We start from the raw sequence: 20,950 nt of genomic DNA on the forward strand, positions 1-20,950 counted from the left end.
TCAATATCTTTGTGAAAATTTTCGTTGAGCTAATACCTCATCTGTAACGAATTTGAATATTTCATTGTCTATTTATATATCTTTGAGCATTTAGACCCCTATTCTATGAGAAAATTACTCCAAATATCCATTAACGTTTTTTCGTGTTTTTCGTTCTTTTTACGCATTCAATATATGATTAATTGATGCAATTGAATCGAAATAATTGTGAGAAACTTTGATTCTCTAGTAGAAGAGGAGTATTTTTGGGAATTAATTGGTTAAGATGTTGAACTAATTCCTCTATTTGTAATGTTATTAGATCAACGAGAATTTGAAGTTGTTTAACATTTTAGCCAATTAATTCCCAAAAATTCTCTTTTTCTACTACAAATCAAAGTTTGCTACAGTTGTTTCGATTTAATTACGTCAATTAATCTTATGTTGAATGGGAAAAAATGAGATATGCGAAAAAACGTTGATGGACATTTGACATAATTTTCTCATAGAAACGGGATGGGATCTGCATGCTAAAAGAATATAATAGAAGCACTAAAATGTTCACATCTGTTATAGAGAAGGGTATTAGCTCAACGAGGATTTTCACAAAGGTATTGACACAATCTGCATATTAAAAGAGAGACTAAAATGTTCAAATCCTTTACACATGGAGGATTTAGCTCAACTAGAATTTCATTGGGGTGTTTCGCGCAATTATCTCTTAAAATTTCATTATGTCGGGGGAGTGTGGTTAAAGCTTGTTCCATGAATGATTTGGTCATATCTTCTTCATGGATTTATTAGAAGAATAATGCCTTCTCTATTTAACGTAGTTTACGGGATAATGTACAGGCAAGCTCTTCAGTTATATAAGGGCGACTCTACCCCTGTGATTATTGACATCATTAGTACTATTGAAGGAGGTCCTCCGGTTGATGTTGCATCAGTACGGTCCATGTAAGATTTTACACTTGAAAAATGAAATCTTGGCATTTAAACCGCATTTAGTGATCTGTTGTTCCTGGCCTCTATATTTGATTATCAATTGTCAAATCCTGGTGAAAAGTTGATTACTTTAGCAAAAGAAATCTTCTCCTGAAGATATTCTACTCACTACTTTGTCTGAATAATGCTGCTACCTGCTTGTGTATCGAACTGAAAGTGATTATTGACTGGGGTTTTCTGATCTCAGATCTGGACAGAAGTCGACTTTGAACAAAATATGCTGCATGTCTCAGCATTTCATTCTTAGAATATTTTGTGTTAGTGGAAATCCTGATAAAAAGGTAAATGGGGCTAAATCTACAATCATATACCTAAATTTCTGAGAAAATGTTGTATTAAGAAAATATTGGGGAGTCTGGGTTCTAAACATGGAGAAAACTAAAAGGACATAGGGATTCAAATTGTAAATGAAAATAGTCTCTTGGAAGGATCACTTCTAAAACCGCAAAAGATAGCTTGTACTGCATGAGTGGTTTGCCACTAAAATCTCAACCTGTAGGAGCTGTTCCATCAAAATAACCTGCTATTGTGGAAGTGTTTGGAGACCTTGAACTAATTTGTCATTTAATTGTTATTCACACAGTGTATCACCTTATTGACTTCAAATTTACTTTATTTTTATAGAAATTATTGACTTACCCAGAAATTCTTGGATCCTTCCGACAATCATTTTGCTGCTGTAAAAGTTTGACGTGTTCTCTCAGTTTTTTGGATTGGATTTAAGATCCATAGAATTACTTTCTTCTGTAAATTCTGTTTACATCGCCAGACACGTAAGTGTAATGTTCACCAGCACAATTGAAGTTCAGCTACAAGAGCAAATTAAATTATATAATTAGTTTCCCTTTTTGAAATAGTTGATATGTCAGCTTATCCTGTGCATCCAATATGTCAGCTTATCCTGTGCATTTTCAATCTATGATATAGGTATGAACATTTGGCTAAAAGTGCACCAGCAGTTTTAGATGACCCTCTGTCTGCTGATTCCTATCTTAATATTTTGTACATGCCTTCTACATTTCCACGGTCAGAGAGGTCTAGGAGGTCCCAAGAAGCCACTAAGGACAGTCCTGCACATAACTCAGATCTTGAAGAGGGACCACGAAGCAACCTCGACAGTATTAGATACAATGAATGTGTTAACTATTTACAAGAAGTAAGTGTTTTGATTTATTATGACCTAATATTTTGGTGTTAAAGTCATTCTAGAGTGATTTGGGTTCTCTTCTTCTTCTTTTTTGTTTGTCCTTGTTTCTTAGGACCGTGTCTTGCATGTTTTCTAAGTTAGAACTTAGAACTTCGCTGTTATTATCTGGCTCTAACATCCATCTCAAATTTATTGATAATATCTTCGAACTCATTTGGACATGGATTATTTAATTTTATATAGCTACGACTCGAGGAACTCAAGCAGTAAGTATGATGTGCTAGTTATTTGTCTACTCGTATCAATGTTATTTAATTATTAATTGTCTTGATTCTTGTTTCATCTGTTTTTGCATGCTGGTAATTGCGTTCACTCTCTTTGTCTCCTGCTTTCCTACAATGTATCTTTTCCCCATTCCATGTCAGATAATTGTGGCTTTTGATTCACTTGCTGTCATGTTGGCTGTGCTCTGTGTTTATATTTGCGATTTTTTCAATCAACTTCATAGCTGTTATGATCTATGTCAGTTTATTGGTCCACATATAGTTCCTTGATACAGTATATTTTGCAATTGCAGTATGCTCGTCAGCATTTGCTCAATTTTCTGTTTAGACATGGCCGATATAAGGAGGCTTGCCTGTTGTTTTTTCCTTCCAATTCCGTTCCCACTCCACCACAGCCATCTTCCCTGGTTGCGGTTGCTACATCTTCTTCCCCTCAACGACCAGATTCTTTAGCAACTGATTATGGGACGATCGATGATTTATGTGATCTGTGCATCGATTATGGCGCCATTCCTGTCCTAGAGGAAGTGATATCATCAAGGATTTCCACGGCACAAGATCAGTCCGTGAATCAGCACACTGCTGCGGCAGTTGCCCGCATCTGTCTCTACTGTGAAACTCATAAGTACTTCAATTATCTGTACAAGTTCCAGGTATGCACATTTCTTTACGTTAAACTTCCCTTTTTTGACTTCTTGTTTTGGTTGCAATACCATTCTAGAAATTTATAGTTAGTGACACAGGAATTGGACAAACTTTCTTACTTGCCGCTTTATTAATTCTGATACATAATATATTCATATTTATCCACATACAATTTAAGGAAAAATAATCATAAAAATCCCTAATTGATCTAATCAAATCCTACTCTATCTTTATGATTATACCGTGTATACTTTCTTATTCTATCTAAAGAAAAAATATAATAGATTTTATTTTAATAATCTCCAAGACTCTCCCTCAAGCTTAGGAATAGATATTTCGCATTCCAAGCTTGTTTAGTAGATCTTCATGACTTGGCCTAGGGAGACTCTTTGCTAGGATATCTGCCTCTTGTGCACGGGAAGAGATATAACATAAGTCGATGCCTCTTTCCTCAATTTCATTCTTGATGAAGTTTCGATTAATAATACATGTTTCATTTGATCATGCTGAATAGGATTTTTCACAATTCTAATGGCAGATTTGCAGTCTCTGTACAACTTGGTTGGATGGTGAGTGGGGATTTGCAAGTCCTGCGTTAGTCTCTGAAGCCATATAACTTCACACGTTCTTTGAGCAATAGCCCAAAACTTTGCGTTTGCGCTACTCCTTGCCACAACTGTTTGTTTCTTGCTCCTCCAAGTCACAAGTTGCCCCACAACTTGGTTCAATATCGTGAAGTTGATTTGCAATCTTCACTCCCTTCCCAGTCAGCATCAACATAACCTTCAATACTGATGTTCTCATTTTTAACAAACATCAGTCCTCTCCCAGGAGTCCTTTTAAGATATCTCATAATATGATTTACTGCCTCGATGTGTCTTTGGCTAGGTGAATGCATGTATTGACTTACGACATTCACAGCATATGCAATATCTGATCCTATAAGAGCGAGGTAAATCAATCTACCAACCTGGCTATGGTATCTCCCCATTTCCATGGAACTCATCGTTTATAATCTTGAGTTAAATCAATCTACCAACCTGGCTTTGGTATCTCCCCATGTCCATGGATGGCTCATCATTTTTAATCTAGCTCTTCCAATTTCTTTCCAATGAAGTTCCCACTGGTTTGCATCCCAATTTCCCGGTTTCATTCAGTAGTTCAAGGGTATGTTTTCTTCGAGAAATTAAAATACTTGACTCACTTTTAGCCACTTCCATCCCAAGGAATTATTTCAAGCGTCCCAAGTCTTTTACTTGGAATTCTTCCTTCTGCTTGTTGTTGAGCTTATGAATATCAGTAATATCATCTCCTGTGATTATGATGTAGATGATTATGATATCTTCTACATACACAATTACGATGCCTTTTTTTAGTTTCTCCTTTTTTGATGAACATAGTGTGATTCGCCTTTCCTTGAATATATCCAAATAGAGTAAGAGTCGAACTGAATCTAGTAAACCATGCACGTAGGGATTGTTTCAGACCATACAGTGATTTTTAAAGCTTGCAGACTTAACCTTGTTCTAAAACTCAAACCCCTGTGGAATCTTCATAGACACTTCATCAAGTCTTCCATTTAATAAGACATTATTTACATCAAGTTGATGCAACTCCCAATCTAGGTTTACTGCTAGAGAACTCGGACATAATTGAATTTGGCTGCTGGAGCAAATGTTTCTTCATAATCAATTCTATATGTTTGTGTGAAGCCTTGTGCCACTAATCGAACCTTATATATTTCACAGTGAAGACCCATCTACTCCCGACGACCTTTTTATCCTTTTGTAAGTCAACCACTTCCCAAGTTCCATTTTCATGCAATGCATTCATTTTTTCCTGCAAAACATCATTCCTCTTTGGGTCTTTTAGAGCTTTGTGTATATCTTTTGTAACTTTTGCATCATCAATCTTTGCTGTAAAAGCCTTAAAAAAGGAGATAATTTTCTGCATGTTGGAAAATTTGAGATAGGGTGTTTAGTGCATGATTTTACCTCTTTCAGCATTGCAATGGCAGCTCCAAGTCACTGTTCTGAACAGAAACCGATTCTTCGTTCAACGATTGATCTTGTTGTGGAGCTTTCGGTCTGCGAGAATAGGTTTGAAAAAAGAGGTTTCATGGAACTAGGTTATCCTCCGTGATCTTGATGTGATACTGGACTTGACGGACTTGGATCAGGAATAGGAATGAAACTTAAATTCAGGTGTAGAAGTGGTGTACTATCATGTATGCACTGGTTCGGTTGGTGCCAAATGTATGAATAATGGTGAGACATCTTGTGATATAGAAAATGAGACCGTGGGATCCCAATGCTCGTCTTTATCCAAATTCTATCCCCTGGAGACGGTCGTTCGAATAGAACATCCTATTTTCTAAAAAAGTGACATCACATGAGACAAAGAAACGCTTGAGGAAGGGTTAATAACATATGTATCCTTTTTGGGTCGGAGAATACCCAATGAAGACACATTTAAAGGCTTTGGGATTGAGTTTACTTCGATTGGTTGTGTATTATGGACATAAGCAATGCAACCAAGCACTTTTGGACACAATGAATTGAAAAGATTCGTGGTTGGGAAGTATTCAACAAGAACATTCAAAGTAGTTCTGCATTGAAGGGTCTTTGAAGGTAGGCGATTAAAAAAATAAGCTAACGTAAGAATAGCCTCCCCCAATAAGTACTGGGAACAAAACTAGTGAATATAAGAGATCGAGCTACTTCCAACAAATGACGGTTTTTTCGTTCAACAACACCATTTTGCTTAGGTGTGTCAATGCAAGAACTTTGGTTGTGTATCCCATTATCCCCCAAATATTGACAAAATTCACGAGAAAAAAAATTCTCGACCATCATCTGTTCGAGTAACTTGGATGGTGGACTGGAAAACATTTAGGACAAATTTGTGAAATTGTGTGAATCAGTTAAAGGACTAATTTATTTTTCATCAAATAGACCCTACAAACCTGAGTATGGTCATCAATGAAAGTAATAAACCAGTGAGTTCGATACAAATTAGATGTTCGAGAGGACCTCATATATAACTATGAATCGGGTAAAAAGGTTTAGAGAGTTTGTATTTATGGGGCGGATGATAACTTCTGGATTGGTTTGCAAAAACTCAATTCTCACACGGAAACAAATCTTTTTCTTATTGATGAAAATATGAGAATACTACGTTTGCTTATAAGAGAAATTGGGATGTGTCAAACGTTGATGACATAACAAAATATCATAATTAGAAACAACAAACAATGACATAGGCACAAAAAAACATATTTCAATATCATATTGGATAAGCAAACCTTGCCCTAGCCCACAAATGCATAGTCATCAACAAGGTTGTAAATGGCGGGAAGTGGTGGCTGGGCCGGGCGGTCGGTGACCGCCTACCGCCTCGGCCGTCTAGGCGGTTGAATTTTTTAAGTAATTTTTTTATATATTATCATAGATAATCATGCAATATAATCACAAATAGTCATCATTTTTTTATGTAAAATGTACAATTAAATAATGTTTAAATACAAAGAAGCTTCGTACAATATAATATCATCTAGATAATGTGCAATTAATAAAAATTCATCATCATATTAATGCTATTGTGCTAACAAATTAATATAATTATTTTTACCTAACCTAAATATTCTGACTGCTGGCGGCAGTCGACGGCGGTGGCAGGCAGCGGGTGTCAGACTGTGTCTGGTGGTTGAGACTTGAGAGTTGAGAGTGAAAACCAAAAATAAAATAAAGAAAGTGAGGTGAGCTAGGGTTTTGATATTTAAAATTAGTTGACTTTGACTAGGTTTTTAAAATTGTTGACTACAACTTAAAAATCTTGACTGCCCGTCTCGCCCGCCTGCTCGCCGACTCGACCCGCCTCCCCAATGCCGTATAGCTTGGGCCGCCTAAACCACCCGCCTCATTTATAGGCGGTGCGGTCGAGGGCCGCCTACCGCCTAGGCACCACCTAGGTGGCCGCTTCGACCGCCATTTAAAATACTGGTCATCAAAAATTTCCATGGACCCTGTCATATGGTCTGAAGCCCTAGTATCTATGATCCAACAATTAGGTTGCTTTGACAGAAAAATATGGTTGATTGTACCTGTCGTGACACAGCAGTGGTGGGAGTTTTAGAGTTTTGACCATCGACATTTGTTGAGAGTTTGGTCTGGTGTAGGAGCTGCCGTAGCATGTCTTCAAGTCCAGCATTGGTGTTGGGGTTTTATTCAGCCAAGTGACAGGAATTGGGGTACTGGTTTGTCATACGAGGGAGTATTTCGACCATTGTCGTGTTTGTTTGTACAAGGGCAGGACCTCGAGTTTCCAAAGTGTGTCGTTCTATGCTTTCTTCTCTCTTCACTTCCACAAAAGATTTACATAGAGCGGGGAATGGCTTCACACCCAGCAACCTTCCACTCAGTTCATCTAAGTCTGGATTCAGCCCATGTAAGACTCTTTCCAGCATCTTTTTGTACTTCTCGGCATCGGTAGGACATACCCATCCAATTTCATAAAAGGATATCAATTTCTTGACACAATTCCATGAGGAAATTGCAATATTCTGTAACAGTGAGACCGCCTTGTTTGAAGTTGATTTTTTAGCGAATCTCGAAACATTGTGATGTATTTTCGAGATCATAATATATTTCCTGAATTGCATCCAATCCTTAGTAGTCTGATAAAAAAGACATATTCGGCCAATGCTTGGTTCGTAGAATTGACGAGCCAAGCCATGACAATCGAGTTTTCAGCGGGGCAGTAACTGCTCCATTCAGTTAGCCAATTTTTCCTCTTTCCATGATGACAAGTATGACGGACTGAAACTATTCTTGAAAATTCACGCCATTAAGTTTGTGATGTGTGATTTTTAGAGACTGGTTGTCAAACGAAAGAGTAAAAGAGGATTTGGATACGGTTGATGTGGTTTCCACGATGGATGATACTTCGGAGGCCATTTTGTGAACAGTGAAACAGGCACAAGTGAATCAAAGACAAGGCAGCAGTATCGCCCTCTCTGATACCATGAAACAAGAATTGGGCAGAAACTTTCTTGCTTGCCGCATTATTAATTCTGATACATAATATATACATGTTTGTCCACATACAATTTAAGGAAATGTAATCATGAAAAGCCCTAATTGATCTAATCAAATCCTACTCTATCTTTATGATTGTATTGTGTATACTTTCTATTCTATCTAAGCAAAAAATACAATAAAATATATTTCCAATAGTTTCCTATTCATGAATCAATGCATCGGAATTTGCATCACACTTCCAGTTCCTTGAGATAAATTTTATTAAAAAATAATTTAAATCAACACCTCCAAAAGATCTATCCCAGTTTCTGACATACGTATGACTCCTGACTTGAAACTGTGAGGGATTAAAATAATGATTAATAGATGCCCATCACTGAAATGTGTCTGGGACGTGCATTTCACTGTTGAGCTTATTCTTTTTTACCTTAAAATTAGATTTTCTATTTAATGAAGTATTTGTTCACTTAATTTTCCAGTTTGGAGAAAAGAGTTTACAATATGTGATTTACATTTATGTCGGAATCTTCAGAGTTATAACCACATCACTCAGTGGAATAAAACGGAAATAGGACCTAGAAGTATCTTAGGAGGTTGTTCTCTATTAAAAAATTGCTGAACTGAGTAATGACACTAGGAGCACCATATTTCTTTCAATTTTTTGAATTCTATAGCTGTAAAGGTTCCTTATTCTTTTTACCGTCTGGGATGGGCTTTAGCATACTGTACCATTGTCAAAATTAATTCTAAAATTGTTACTTCTCTAAACCTCACGAGACATTCTTCATCGAATGTCTCCTTTCAGAAACCTATATATATAGGGGGAGAGAGAGAAAGAAAGATAGACCATTTATATGCTTGTGGTAGCATGCTTACGTTTCTATCTTTGATATGATTCTTAACCGACAATCTTATCAGATTTTCTATAGATTTGTAACTAGGTTACTAATTGTTGAATGTTGTTTTAGGTGATAAAAAAAGACTATGTTGCTGCTGGGCTTTGCTGTATTCAGTTGTTTATGAACTCTGCTTCTCAAGAGGAAGCTTTAAAGCACTTGGAACATGCTAAGGTCACCCATACCGTATTTATAGGTGTTACTTGTTATTTACTTGGTCTTATTTTCTCCAATTGATTAATAACTTTCCAAAAAATGTTGTCACTGCTGCAAAGAATGGGGTACATGGAGGAATCAACAACTACATTATGCTATGTTTGGTTGATTTATCTTGTTTAGAAAATACATATTTCCGTTCTTTGAAGATGGTATATTTGTGTATTGAAACTTATATTTGCGTCGTATATTATTATTCATTTCTAAGGGTGGATGCATTGAGCACAAATTTTGCATGATTATGAGGACTAGGAGAAAAAAGAATTAATTTTTTCGTGTAAATCTTGGACTTGAGCACAATATTTTAATGTATTTGGTTCAATCTAATGTATCCAAAATTATTGAGTTTTTTTTTTTTTTTTTGCTCTTGGAGTGTTGATTATCAGGAGCAAAAGTTTTTGGTCTTCTGTAAATGCTGTGCTAACTCTCATCTTTTAACTGTTTAAAATGCACTCATCATATTTCTAGCCTCTCATATATTAAGTAATCCGGAGAGGTGTCAGATTGTATATGATAGCAATAAATCAAACAGGAAAATAAAGCCCCCCAAGCAGCACTGAGCGTAGAAAAAGCATGGTTACTTCAAACTCTACATTTAGCTATGGTTATGTATGTGAAGTTCGAAATTCCAAAATGAAATTACTCTTTAGTTTACTTGTGTAGACTGAATCTCATCTTGTCTATGTTCAAATTTCGGTGAATATTCCATGTTTTTTTATGTGCTAAGTACATCCTACGAGATTGAGAGTCCAGGCGCATCTGAATTGTCCATATAAAATTACACATTTGGCTCTTTAGAAAATTTGATTTAGAATTATAACATAACTCATAACATGCTCCTATTACAAAATTTGCAAGCTGACAAGTTTTTTTCTGATTAATGTTTCTTCATTTTCATATCCCAATCCTTTTTTGGTGCAGATGCATTTTGACGAAGGCTTGTCAGCACGATATAGAGTGAGTGATTCTACAAAACTTGTAACCAAAGGTATTCGGGGGAAAACTGCTTCAGAGAAGCTTACTGAAGAAGGATTGGTCAAATTCTCTGCTCGTATTGCGATTCAGGTAATAATATGGAATGAATATGAAGTCACTAAGTGGAAGGAATCATATCACTTGCTAGTGAAAAGAAATGTGTAAGGCAGATTATTCATATGAACTATTGGATGCTTGTTCTTTAACCAATGTGCCACTACGTCATCTTGATTGTGAATATCATAACTTTCTTCTGTACCCTGTTCGGAATAATTGTCATTTGATAATCTTTTATCTGTTTCGCAAAATCTTCTTGCATATTTTTATTAGATCCTTGTCTACATTGCTCTATAGACTTTGTGATGTCAATATTCACGGGGAATGGCTTGGTTATGCAATTTTAAGGTAGTTTTTGCAAGAGCTATTTTAAGTGCTTCTAAGCTTCTAGTCAATGAAATTGTTAAGCTCAATTGTCTTAAAATTTCTTTTTTGATGTGCATTTCTTGACCCCTTGTCCAATTAATGAGCATTTCCATTAATCAATTTTCGGAACACAAAATAATCTCTAGGTTTGGCATCAGCTTTAAATATCATGTATTGGTTTCCAGTATCTGGTGGGTGACTGTTGGTAACATGTTTTAGTTGTCTTGTGAAGACATTTAACATACAATTGTCCTCATATTATTTGATTGTCACCTTCCCTTTCATCTGAATCTTGTGTCGCTTGAGGCTGTGAATTTCATAGTGCAAGTTCAACTTGCATTTTTGCACGTCAACTTAGATAACCTTTTTAAATTCTCGTGGCCTCTTAGATGGATGTCGTGAGATGCTTCAGTGATGCAGAAGGTCAACAATGGAAACACTCTCTTTTCGGGAATCCAAATGACCCTGAAACATTCAGGTTTCATGATTTTATATTTTTGCTGCTTGATTATTCTCCATCTGTCACCGAAGTACTACTCCTTGATATTTTAACATGCCTTATCAAAATCAGAACAGAAGTTTAATAAGCTTATGTTTTAATTGTATCAGTGCAAGTTCTTTGACATAGCTCCAAGGTCAAGATAAAATCATTTTGTTGAAGTCAAATCATATGCTGGGTTATACACATTAATTCATTTCAGATTTTAAACCCATTACCTTTTTTCTTAACATAAAGCTTCCAAATAGTTCTATGCACCTATTTCTTTCCCTTGTTCTGACAAACGACTGATATCGCTATATTGAAGAGTTCATGTCAAATTTATTTCAGGAGCCCTGATTTTGCATCTTCTTGAATTTATATGAGATTATACAGTTAAATGGCGAAGTTAAGAGAGTCTACCTACCCACACACGTTTTCACATGTTCATTTTTATGTGATAGATAGAATAGTAGCATTAGTGGTCTCTGAATTGAGCTCGAAAGGCTTTTTCTCCTACTGAAGTCTTGATTCAATTGTCTTTCCCTTCGCCATCCCCATATTTTGTCTATGTAATGAGCCCAATATATATTATGTTTGTATATGCAGGAGAAGATGTGAAATAGCGGAGACTCTTGGTGAGAAGAATTTTGACTTGGCTTTCCAAGTAGTCTATGAATTTAATCTTCCAGGTATTTATTTTATTATGTCAATTATTGGTCGTTCCATACCTTGATATGCCTGTTTTGTTTAGTGAATTATGAACAGTACATTTACGGTAATGAAATTGTTCCAGCTGTTGACATTTATGCTGGCGTTGCTGCATCACTTGCCGAGAGAAAGAAGGGAGGACAATTAACTGAGTTTTTCAGAAATATCAAGGGTACCATTGATGAGGACGATTGGGATCAGGTACTGTTCCTTGAGCACAGGGTATTTTGGTTTCTACTTGTATTAATAATTACAGATAAAAAGGTACAAATAGAACTGCAACATGATTTCTGGTCTCCGTGTTTGTGCAGTTTGAGTGCAAATTTACCCAAGTTGATATTATTATACTGCAAGACAAGTTAGATTTTACAGACTAGCAATTGACAAACTAGATGGTGAAATAAGAGCATGGGACTTACTTATGCTAAAGTGACTTCTCGCACTCATTTGGAACATAAATATCCTGTATTTATGGTAAATCTAGTAGATGACCTCAGTTATGTTGAATGACGTGACTTGAGATATTGTGTGTTTTTCATTAAACTTAGAATATGGTAATGTCTATGTTGTACTGTAGACGTAAAATTTCCATCTTGTATATTAGGGAGGTATAGATGTTCTGATTCACTTGATGGAACTCTAGCTTTGGGAGGCCTACCAAGTCTGAGTTAACAGGGGATCTACTTTGGTGCTTTGATTTTGTGCTTTTTCAGAAGTTACGCCCATATGTATCGTAGTTATTGTATTTAATATGTTTTGCAGGTCTTGGGGACAGCAATTAATGTGTATGCTAACAAACATAAGGAGCGCCCTGATCGCCTTATTGACATGTTGATTAGCAGCCACAGGTTAGGTATCTTTTTCGTCTTGCTACTTTAATCAGAGATTTCGCAAATCGAGTGGCAATGTTGGGAAATATCTTGTTCGATAGTCTGTTGATTTTGTTAATCAGGAATTAAGTTTGGGACTCAAATCTGTTCTTTCCAATGCACGTTATACATGAATTGCAATTCAAGCACATTCGAGTAGTCACATTAATTTTAAAACTATAATTCACTGTTTCACCAAATGCCCCGCAAAATGGTTAAATGATGTTGCTCATCCCTGTCATTTTGAATCCATCCGGTTAGTGGATAAAAAGGAGGAGGTTGATTTTTCTTTGTAATCGTGGTTTGGACAAGTACTTTAGTCTCTCACAAATCTTGTTTTTCTTTATTCCTTGTACCTTTTCCCATCACCGGTTGAATCAGAACGCCTTACAGTCTAAGTTGGATTTTGCAGGAAAGTGTTGGCCTGTGTTGTGTGTGGTCGTCTCAAAAGTGCTTTCCAAATTGCATCAAGGAGTGGCAGCGTGGCTGATGTTCAGTATGTTGCCCATCAGGTTTTGCTCACATATCCAAATTAAATTTTCGGGACTTCAATGTCACTACTACCTCTTCATCAGTGATAAACCATTGTCGGTACCTATATTTGCAGGCGTTACATGCCAATGCACTTCCAGTTCTTGATATGTGCAAGCAGTGGTTGGCACAGTACATGTAGCTTTTGCCCCAAGGCACCAGAAGTTAGTCTGAGGTGATCATGGCCCATGTTCTGCAATTTTTTTGCCTGATGCTGCGTCATTTTCCAGAGATGCTGGTACAAGATATCAATTTACATAATGTTGGAATTTCAAATCTATTGTAATAAAAGAAAAGCTCTGAAAGACTGGCATCAGAAATTTCCTAGTCCTCTTCGGATCATCGGCTCCAGAAGATGTCGTGAAGACATGATGTTTGGAAGATGTTAACGAGGGTCGGGTTGGCTTTCATCGTTACTATCATAAATTTTTATAGTTGAAACAAACATGTAAATACTAGTGTGCTCACAGCCTGTACAAGATATAGCATCTCCATCTGTAGGAGGGATGCCATTTTTCCTCTCTTTTTCCTTCTGAGGGTTCATTTTCATATTACCCTCCAAGGTTGGTACATCATCAGTCCTTCTAAATCTGTGTATCATCTGACGTGAATGCATTCGTGTGCTCACAGGTGCTTGATCTTGTAAATGTATATTCTTTGATTTCTGGAAATTTTGTGCACTCCTCGGTGTGATAAAACTTGGTTTCATCGGTACATTCTCGTAACTCTACTCTTTAAATACATCAAGATTCTTGTGATCGTGAATGTGAACAGATATCGGTATTTGTTTAACTAGTCATAATTTACGTCTATGATACTTTTTTATGGTGTGCTTTAAATGAAATTTAAACTGGGATTTTAAACTGCTGTTTCAAGGAACACTCGCACACATCTGACTATTTATTTGTTATTATAGTCTTATAGCACCAATTATTTTATGTACTAAAAAAATAATAAGTCGGCACACGATGACGTTGGAAAATTGTTGTTTACAAGTCAACGCCCTCATCTTAAGAGTATCCTGATCGTTTGAATTACTGATAGTTTATTGTGCTATGATTTTTTTAGGTTTTTCTTCAGCTGATGGTCGTGAATGTTGTTTCCCATTGGTTTCGACAATCCAATCGTTCCATTGCCCATTCATTGCTTGTGAAAATATGGAAAAATCATAAAACCGGCTCTTATGTAAATGCAATTTGTCCCGTTTGCCGATGTTGACATTGGTCACATTTATAGTTTTAATAATTGCATATATATTAATAAATTGTTAAAATTTTGGTGTAATTTAATGTATTTAAGTTAATAGAATCTTTATTGTCTAAATAATGAATATATCTCTTGTAAGGTAATCTCGATGGGTCAATCATATCGATATTTACAATGAAAAGTAATACTATTAGTATAAAAATTAATAATTTTTTTATGGATGACCAAATAAGAGATCTGTCTCACAAAATACGACTCGTGAGACCGTCTCACACAAGTTTTTGCCATAAATAATAAGTTGCATGTTCTATTTCTAATTGGGTTTTTTTTATTTTTAATTTTTTTATTTTAATATATTTTTTCGTTATTTTTTATAATTATATTTTGATATTCATTTAAATATAAATTAAATAAATTATAAAAAAATATCCCGTATATATAAATCGTGTGTGTGTTTTGATTTGATGCTGACAAATACATTTGAATTTGACAACTTCAAATCCTGCTTTCATTACAAATTAAAAAGTTTTCCAATATATTTTATTATTTATAATTTATAGATTACTGTTATTGTGACACCCAACGCCTTGGCAATCCGCTGCCGTTAAATATGTAATCACCAAAAATAAAATATCATTAAATCCCCAATATTTTAAACAATCCCACCACCACTAACCGCCCCCTATAACATAAGTCGAAATTAGAAAAAAAGACAGAGAGAAAAGTCAAATTTTCAAATATATTAGAAAAAGGACAGAGAGAAGAGTCAAATTTTCAAAAATATATATAAAAGAAATTATTAATCCAATATCTCTTCACAATTCTTCTTGTGCATATACATATACATATAGCATCATCTGATTAACTGATCCTTCTACACAATCATTACACACAGAGCACAGAGAAGAAAGAAAGAAAGAAAGAAAAGAAGAGCTTAATTCTCCCCACTAGCTCTGAGTGTTTTTGTTTGATGTAGTAGTCATAATAAAATATAGTAAATATATACATGGCAATGGAAGGAAGATCACCATTGACATCGGAGGCAAGATCGCCGGTGCCGCTGATATACCGGCATCATTCGAGCGAGGGAGAAATCAAGAACTTGGCCTCTATTTCTAGCAGCCTTCTGCCGGCTTTTGGGACGGTTGTCGGAGAGGGCTCTCTTACTCTTAAGAAATTTGTTATTGCTCCTTATGACAGAAGATACCGGTAAGTTTTATACACACATACATACATACATATGACCTTCTCAAGAAATCGCAAAGAGTAGGTGCAAAAAAATAAAGTGATTCAATTTTCATAAAAGCCAAATTTCTTGAACATATTCTGATATGAAATACATACATAATATATATGTGTAATTGTGTGTGTGTGTGTGTGTTTTGTGTTTATCTTGAATCTTGATTCTGGTTCTGAGTTTTTAGCATGCATCGTTGTGGTTAGTTCTGTTGATTTCTACCAAGTTTTGCATTTAATTAAGCCGATGTCCTCAAGAAAAAGGTAAACACGTAAATTTAGAGCGCTTATTTTTTCATATAGGGAAATTTAATTTTGAGGCCCTTTTAAAATGCGTAATTGCCTGCATTAATTATGTTTAATTATCACAATTATGTTTTGTAAATTTTTAATTTAATAAATAATTAAGTCTAAGAGTTGTTTTAATACTAGCTAGCTAGCTTTAGTTGCCTCTAATTACTTCGTTGACTAACAAAATGATTAATTAACTACTAAATCATCACACGCTAACACACACGGATTAGTTAACAGAGTATATATCTTGTGAGACGGTCTCACGAATCTTTATCTGTAAGACATGTCAACTCTACCGATATTCACAATAAAAAGTAATACTCTTAGAATAAAAATTAATATTTTTTCATAGATAATCTAAATAGAAGATCTGTCTCACAAAATACGACGCGTGACATCGTCTTACACAAATTTTTAATTAGTTAATTATTATTTATGGTCATCTTCATTATTGGTCTATGCGGGTCTCTATATTTCTTCAATTTTTTACAGGTCAATACGTTGGACATCTCGATTCGATCGAGTCTGACCACCAAATTTGGCTTTATAGGCAAATATAATTAGAGTTTTTCCCCCCAAATTTGTCCCATCGATAGCTAATTTACATTTAAATTTGGGACCAAAATGTTTGAATTATTATATATATTATTTTCATATCATTTTGTTGACTCAAAATTATTGTCGGCAACAAATAGTTTTGGCATATACACTCTAATTGCTACTATTTTTTCTGAGTTTATATATGCGTTATAAGCATGAATTTTACTGATTAATTTCTCTTCTAGAAATTAAAAAAATCCATTGAAAAGTGGGTCATCTTTCGAAAAATGGGTCCTATATTTTTACATTAGTTTGAAATTTCTCAGGATAATTTTGCTCTATAAATAAATAGTTTATAATTTTCCCACTCGTTAAATTCTTGTCACTTCATTCAGTAATTATCTTATGTTATTCAGTAATATATAATTAAACCTTGTGTCTAATAATCCATCTTGACTTATTTGTGGGATATGGTAACCATTCAAATCACCATTAATATATTCACGGGCTCACAATTTTTTATTGATATAATATTTCATATATTAAAATAACAATTAGCTCCTAAAAATTTATTTATATTATTATATATGCTTATCTACGACATTAATAAAATCATTTAAAAATATTAGTGATGGCCTACTCCTCCTAGTTATGCTTCCATTAAATGCCTCGTAAATTTTAGAGTATATTCAAGTATTCAAAAATTTTCTTATTTCTAATATAAACTCTCAAAGTGTGTAAAATCACAAGAATTTTGTGATTGCAGTTGGTGGCAGAGTTTCTTGGTGGTGCTAGTGGTGTACTCGGCATGGTCATCTCCTTTTGAGCTAGCTTTCAGGGAATTGTCGAATGGAGCACTGATGCCTGCCGACTTGGCTGTTGATTTCTTCTTCGGTATCGACATCGTTCTCACTTTCTTCGTCGCGTATTTGGACAAATCCACATATTTGCTCGTTGATGATCACAAGAAAATAGCTTTGAGGTGTGAAACTACACACGCTATTACATTAACCACATGTTCCTCTCGAGTTTCTTATATTGATGATTTCTGTGGTTTCTCAGGTATGTTTCACATCTATGGTTTCCAATGGACATAGCTTCGACTCTACCATTCCAAACTATATACAGGATTTTTACTGGAAAAAAGTCCAGCAGCGATGTCTTCGGCTTCCTCAACTTGCTTAGGCTATGGCGACTTAGGCGTGTCAGCGATTTCTTCTCTAGGTATTATCTCTACTCCAAGGATCGTGCAAAACAAAATTCTATTCATATCTATGTTTTGTTTGTGAGGAGGCATGTCAAAAATATTCGAGTCTATCCTACTCTTTGCGTCTCATTTATATCTAAAAGAGCTCTCTGGCTTGCTTCAGGCTAGAGAAAGACACTCGCTTCAGCTATTTTTGGACTAGATGCTGCAAATTGATATGTGTAAGTAACTTTGTATCCCCTTTATCATGTGCAAGCATGCACCTAACCGTCCGTGTTGTCTGACAGGTGACATTGTTTGCTGTACACTCCGCGGGTTGCTTCTACTTCTGGCTGGCGTTACATTATCGTATTGCAGATAATACTTGGATAGGATCTCAAGTTCCCGGTTTTGAGGAAAAAAGTGTGTGGTTAGGATATACATATTCGATGTATTGGTCGATTGTAACTCTCTCAACAACAGGATATGGAGACCTGCACGCAGAGAATACTGGGGAGAAGGTTTTCTCCATCTTCTACATGCTTTTCAACATCGGTCTAACGGCTTATTTGATTGGAAATATGACCAATCTTGTTGTCCATAGCTCGGTTCGAACATTTGCCATGGTAAATGATCATTACGAAGCAAGTGCATTTTGCTGATATATATACTCTTCAAACTCGACAATATTTTTTTTTATCTATCTTGCATTTGAAGAGGGATGCCATCCACGAGATCCTACGTTATGCTAGCAAGAATCGACTTCCGGAGGGCTTAAAGGAGCAAATGCTAGCACACGTGACCCTCAAATTCAAGACTGCGGAACTACAGCAAGAAGAAGTACTCGAAGACTTGCCTAAGGCAATTAGATCTAGCATTGCTCAGCATCTCTTTCGTAGGACAGTCGAAAACAGCTACCTTTTCAAAGGAGTTTCTGAAGACTTCATTGTCCAATTGGTAATCCATTTTAACTTTCAATAATTGATCTTTTTCCTAAAAATCAAGCATTTCAGAGATTATGGTCACCATTAAATACCAAGATTGTTATCAAATAAGTTTGTACTGATATCTTCTTATGACAGGTTCCAGAGATGAGAGCAGAATATTATCCACCTAGAATGGATATTGTCATACAAAACGAGATACCAACTGATTTCTACATTATAGTATCAGGAGCAGTGGTATAAATATAACGTTTTCAACTATTTTTTAGCATATTTACACAAGCAAAATCTTATAATCTCCAAAACTGCAGGACGTGCTAACGCACAAAAACAGAATGGAGCAGGTATATACGATGTTCTTTTCTCAACGTCATCTTAAGTTAGCTTGGTAGTCTTTAGCTCCAGGACCATTATTTAGCATGCCATTTTCGTGCCATGTAAAATCTGACTGTGATGTAATTTTTCCAGTTCTTGACAAAGTTAGGATCTCCAGATATCTTTGGAGAAGTCGGTGTGATCTTAAATATTCCCCAACTTTTTACAGTGAGAACAAAGAGACTTTCCCAGGTCATCAGGATCAGCCACAATCATTTCAAGCAATTGGTGCAGCCTCTAAACGAAGATGGAAAGACAATCATCTCAAATTTTCTTCAGGTCAGCATAACATATGCTGTGTTTTATTTATAATTCTCTGTTTGATGGTGTACATGAATTTTGAAATGATAAATGCTTCTGCCATCTGTATTTTTCAGCATTTGAAAAGCCTGAAGAAGGAGATGCTAGAGGAGATGCCATTTGTAACGGAGTTATTTGATGAATCCTACGTGGAGGTAACCTTGAACCATTACACTAACGCAAAGTCTTAATCACAGTTCGCTCATATTGTCTGTTCTAATAAGTTGGAAACATACAAAAACGAAAACCTGGCAGTTTTTGGAATTACATGCCTAGAATGTATACATGAAAGCGAAAAGTAAAGCGGACACAGCTAACATGCAATCAAAATACGTTTTGAGGCTAGGAAGATCTAGTTTTCATGAAAATATCCGCGATGTTTAACCCAATATAGTTTACGAAAAGAATATATCCCGCCACATTTCCATCACTGAACATAAGTACAAAGCGCTGATCAGTTCATTTTCAGGCCATGACACCAGCTGAGGAACGTCAAAATCATGAAGGACCAAGCCAAGAAGAAAACAGTATGACACCATCTGCTTGATGTTTTAGTACAGGATGCTCCACATCTTGTATTCACTCAGTGATAGAACTATAATGTATTATTTCTTAGTACATAACTCACATGACTGTATAATAATTCAGTTAGCTCCACTGTTTACACGCCAAGCATACGTCTAACAAGGGTGGTACTCCATGGACATCATCCAGCGGACAAACAAAACGAAGCCGGGGGAAAACTCGCCCATCTACCTGGATCAATATCAGAACTCTTGTCCTTAGCAGGTGAGCGTTTTCTATCAAATCTTACATTATACTAAATATTTACATGAAATAACAAATGTAACAAAAGATTATCTCTACTCGCGGGATTCCATCTTGAAACTTTGTAGACACTTTGCTTCACATTTGTTTGGTAAATGTAGAAAAAAAGCTTGGGAAACGAGGGACCACGATTATCATGGCTGACGGATCTCACGTGGAAGACGTAAATGCGTTACGAGACCATGATCACTTGTACATATACTGAGGACTGTTGGCTTAAGTAACTGCAATGGTTCCGACGGCTCAACTAGTTGGCCGAATAAAGGCATACAGCGAGCGGTCTGCAAATGTATGTTGTAGACCCCTCAAATGTAAAAATCTTGGTGTGTAAGGTTTTCTTTTAAAAAAAAATTTGTCCTTATTTTGTTTTTTTAAGTTGAGTAGGTCTCTGTGAGACGGTATCACGAATCTTTATCTGTGAGACGGTTCAACCCTACTGATATTCACAATAAAAAGTAATATTTTTTCATGAATGACTAAAATAAGAGATCTGTCTCACAAAATACGATCCGTGAGATCGTCTCACACAAGTTTTTACTTTTTAAGTTATCCAATCTCGTCATCCTGATAAATTTAACCACAACACCCCAAATTAATACTATTATACTTGAAGTTACAAAATTGCAAAATGGAATAGGGCGATGATGTTGAAGTTGGGAGTGAAAATAAGAGGGGAAATCATTCTTGTGTGTGCGTGTGTATCTTGATTCCTTGAGGTAAAACAATGAGGTTAAAGTTTGACTAAGATTAAAAACAAAAATAATTTTTTGTAGGTTATTTATAAATTATCATCTAAAAGATTTTACTTTTTACGAAGTAAACTATCATCTACTTTCCTCAAAT

At 35.6% G+C, this 20,950-nt stretch overlaps 2 protein-coding genes across 2 annotated transcripts in view; both read left to right on the top strand.

Moving 5' to 3' along the window:
- Positions 1-13,912, top strand: part of LOC142555514 (uncharacterized) — a 34,552-nt gene extending 20,640 nt beyond the window's left edge. The window contains exons 26-36 of the mRNA XM_075666403.1: positions 832-936; positions 1,912-2,140; positions 2,709-3,068; positions 9,068-9,169; positions 10,133-10,276; positions 10,999-11,087; positions 11,697-11,779; positions 11,884-11,999; positions 12,561-12,646; positions 13,080-13,179; positions 13,275-13,912. Coding sequence (XP_075522518.1) covers positions 832-936; positions 1,912-2,140; positions 2,709-3,068; positions 9,068-9,169; positions 10,133-10,276; positions 10,999-11,087; positions 11,697-11,779; positions 11,884-11,999; positions 12,561-12,646; positions 13,080-13,179; positions 13,275-13,340 — 1,480 coding nt within the window. The 3' untranslated portion in view covers positions 13,341-13,912. The remainder of the gene's footprint in view (positions 1-831; positions 937-1,911; positions 2,141-2,708; positions 3,069-9,067; positions 9,170-10,132; positions 10,277-10,998; positions 11,088-11,696; positions 11,780-11,883; positions 12,000-12,560; positions 12,647-13,079; positions 13,180-13,274) is intronic.
- A 1,286-nt stretch (positions 13,913-15,198) lies between these two features.
- Positions 15,199-20,472, top strand: LOC142555512 (potassium channel KAT3). The gene is made up of 13 exons (XM_075666401.1): positions 15,199-15,613; positions 17,241-17,456; positions 17,537-17,698; positions 17,845-17,902; positions 17,969-18,286; positions 18,378-18,617; positions 18,743-18,841; positions 18,916-18,948; positions 19,073-19,258; positions 19,357-19,434; positions 19,749-19,806; positions 19,928-20,068; positions 20,209-20,472. Exons 1-13 carry the CDS (start codon positions 15,411-15,413, stop codon positions 20,310-20,312), a joined length of 1,896 nt encoding a protein of 631 aa, XP_075522516.1. The 5' UTR covers positions 15,199-15,410; the 3' UTR covers positions 20,313-20,472.
- The last annotated feature ends 478 nt before the right edge of the window (positions 20,473-20,950 follow it).

Source organism: Primulina tabacum, chromosome 9, assembly GCF_025594145.1.
Source record: "Primulina tabacum isolate GXHZ01 chromosome 9, ASM2559414v2, whole genome shotgun sequence".
NCBI lineage: Eukaryota > Viridiplantae > Streptophyta > Magnoliopsida > Lamiales > Gesneriaceae > Primulina > Primulina tabacum.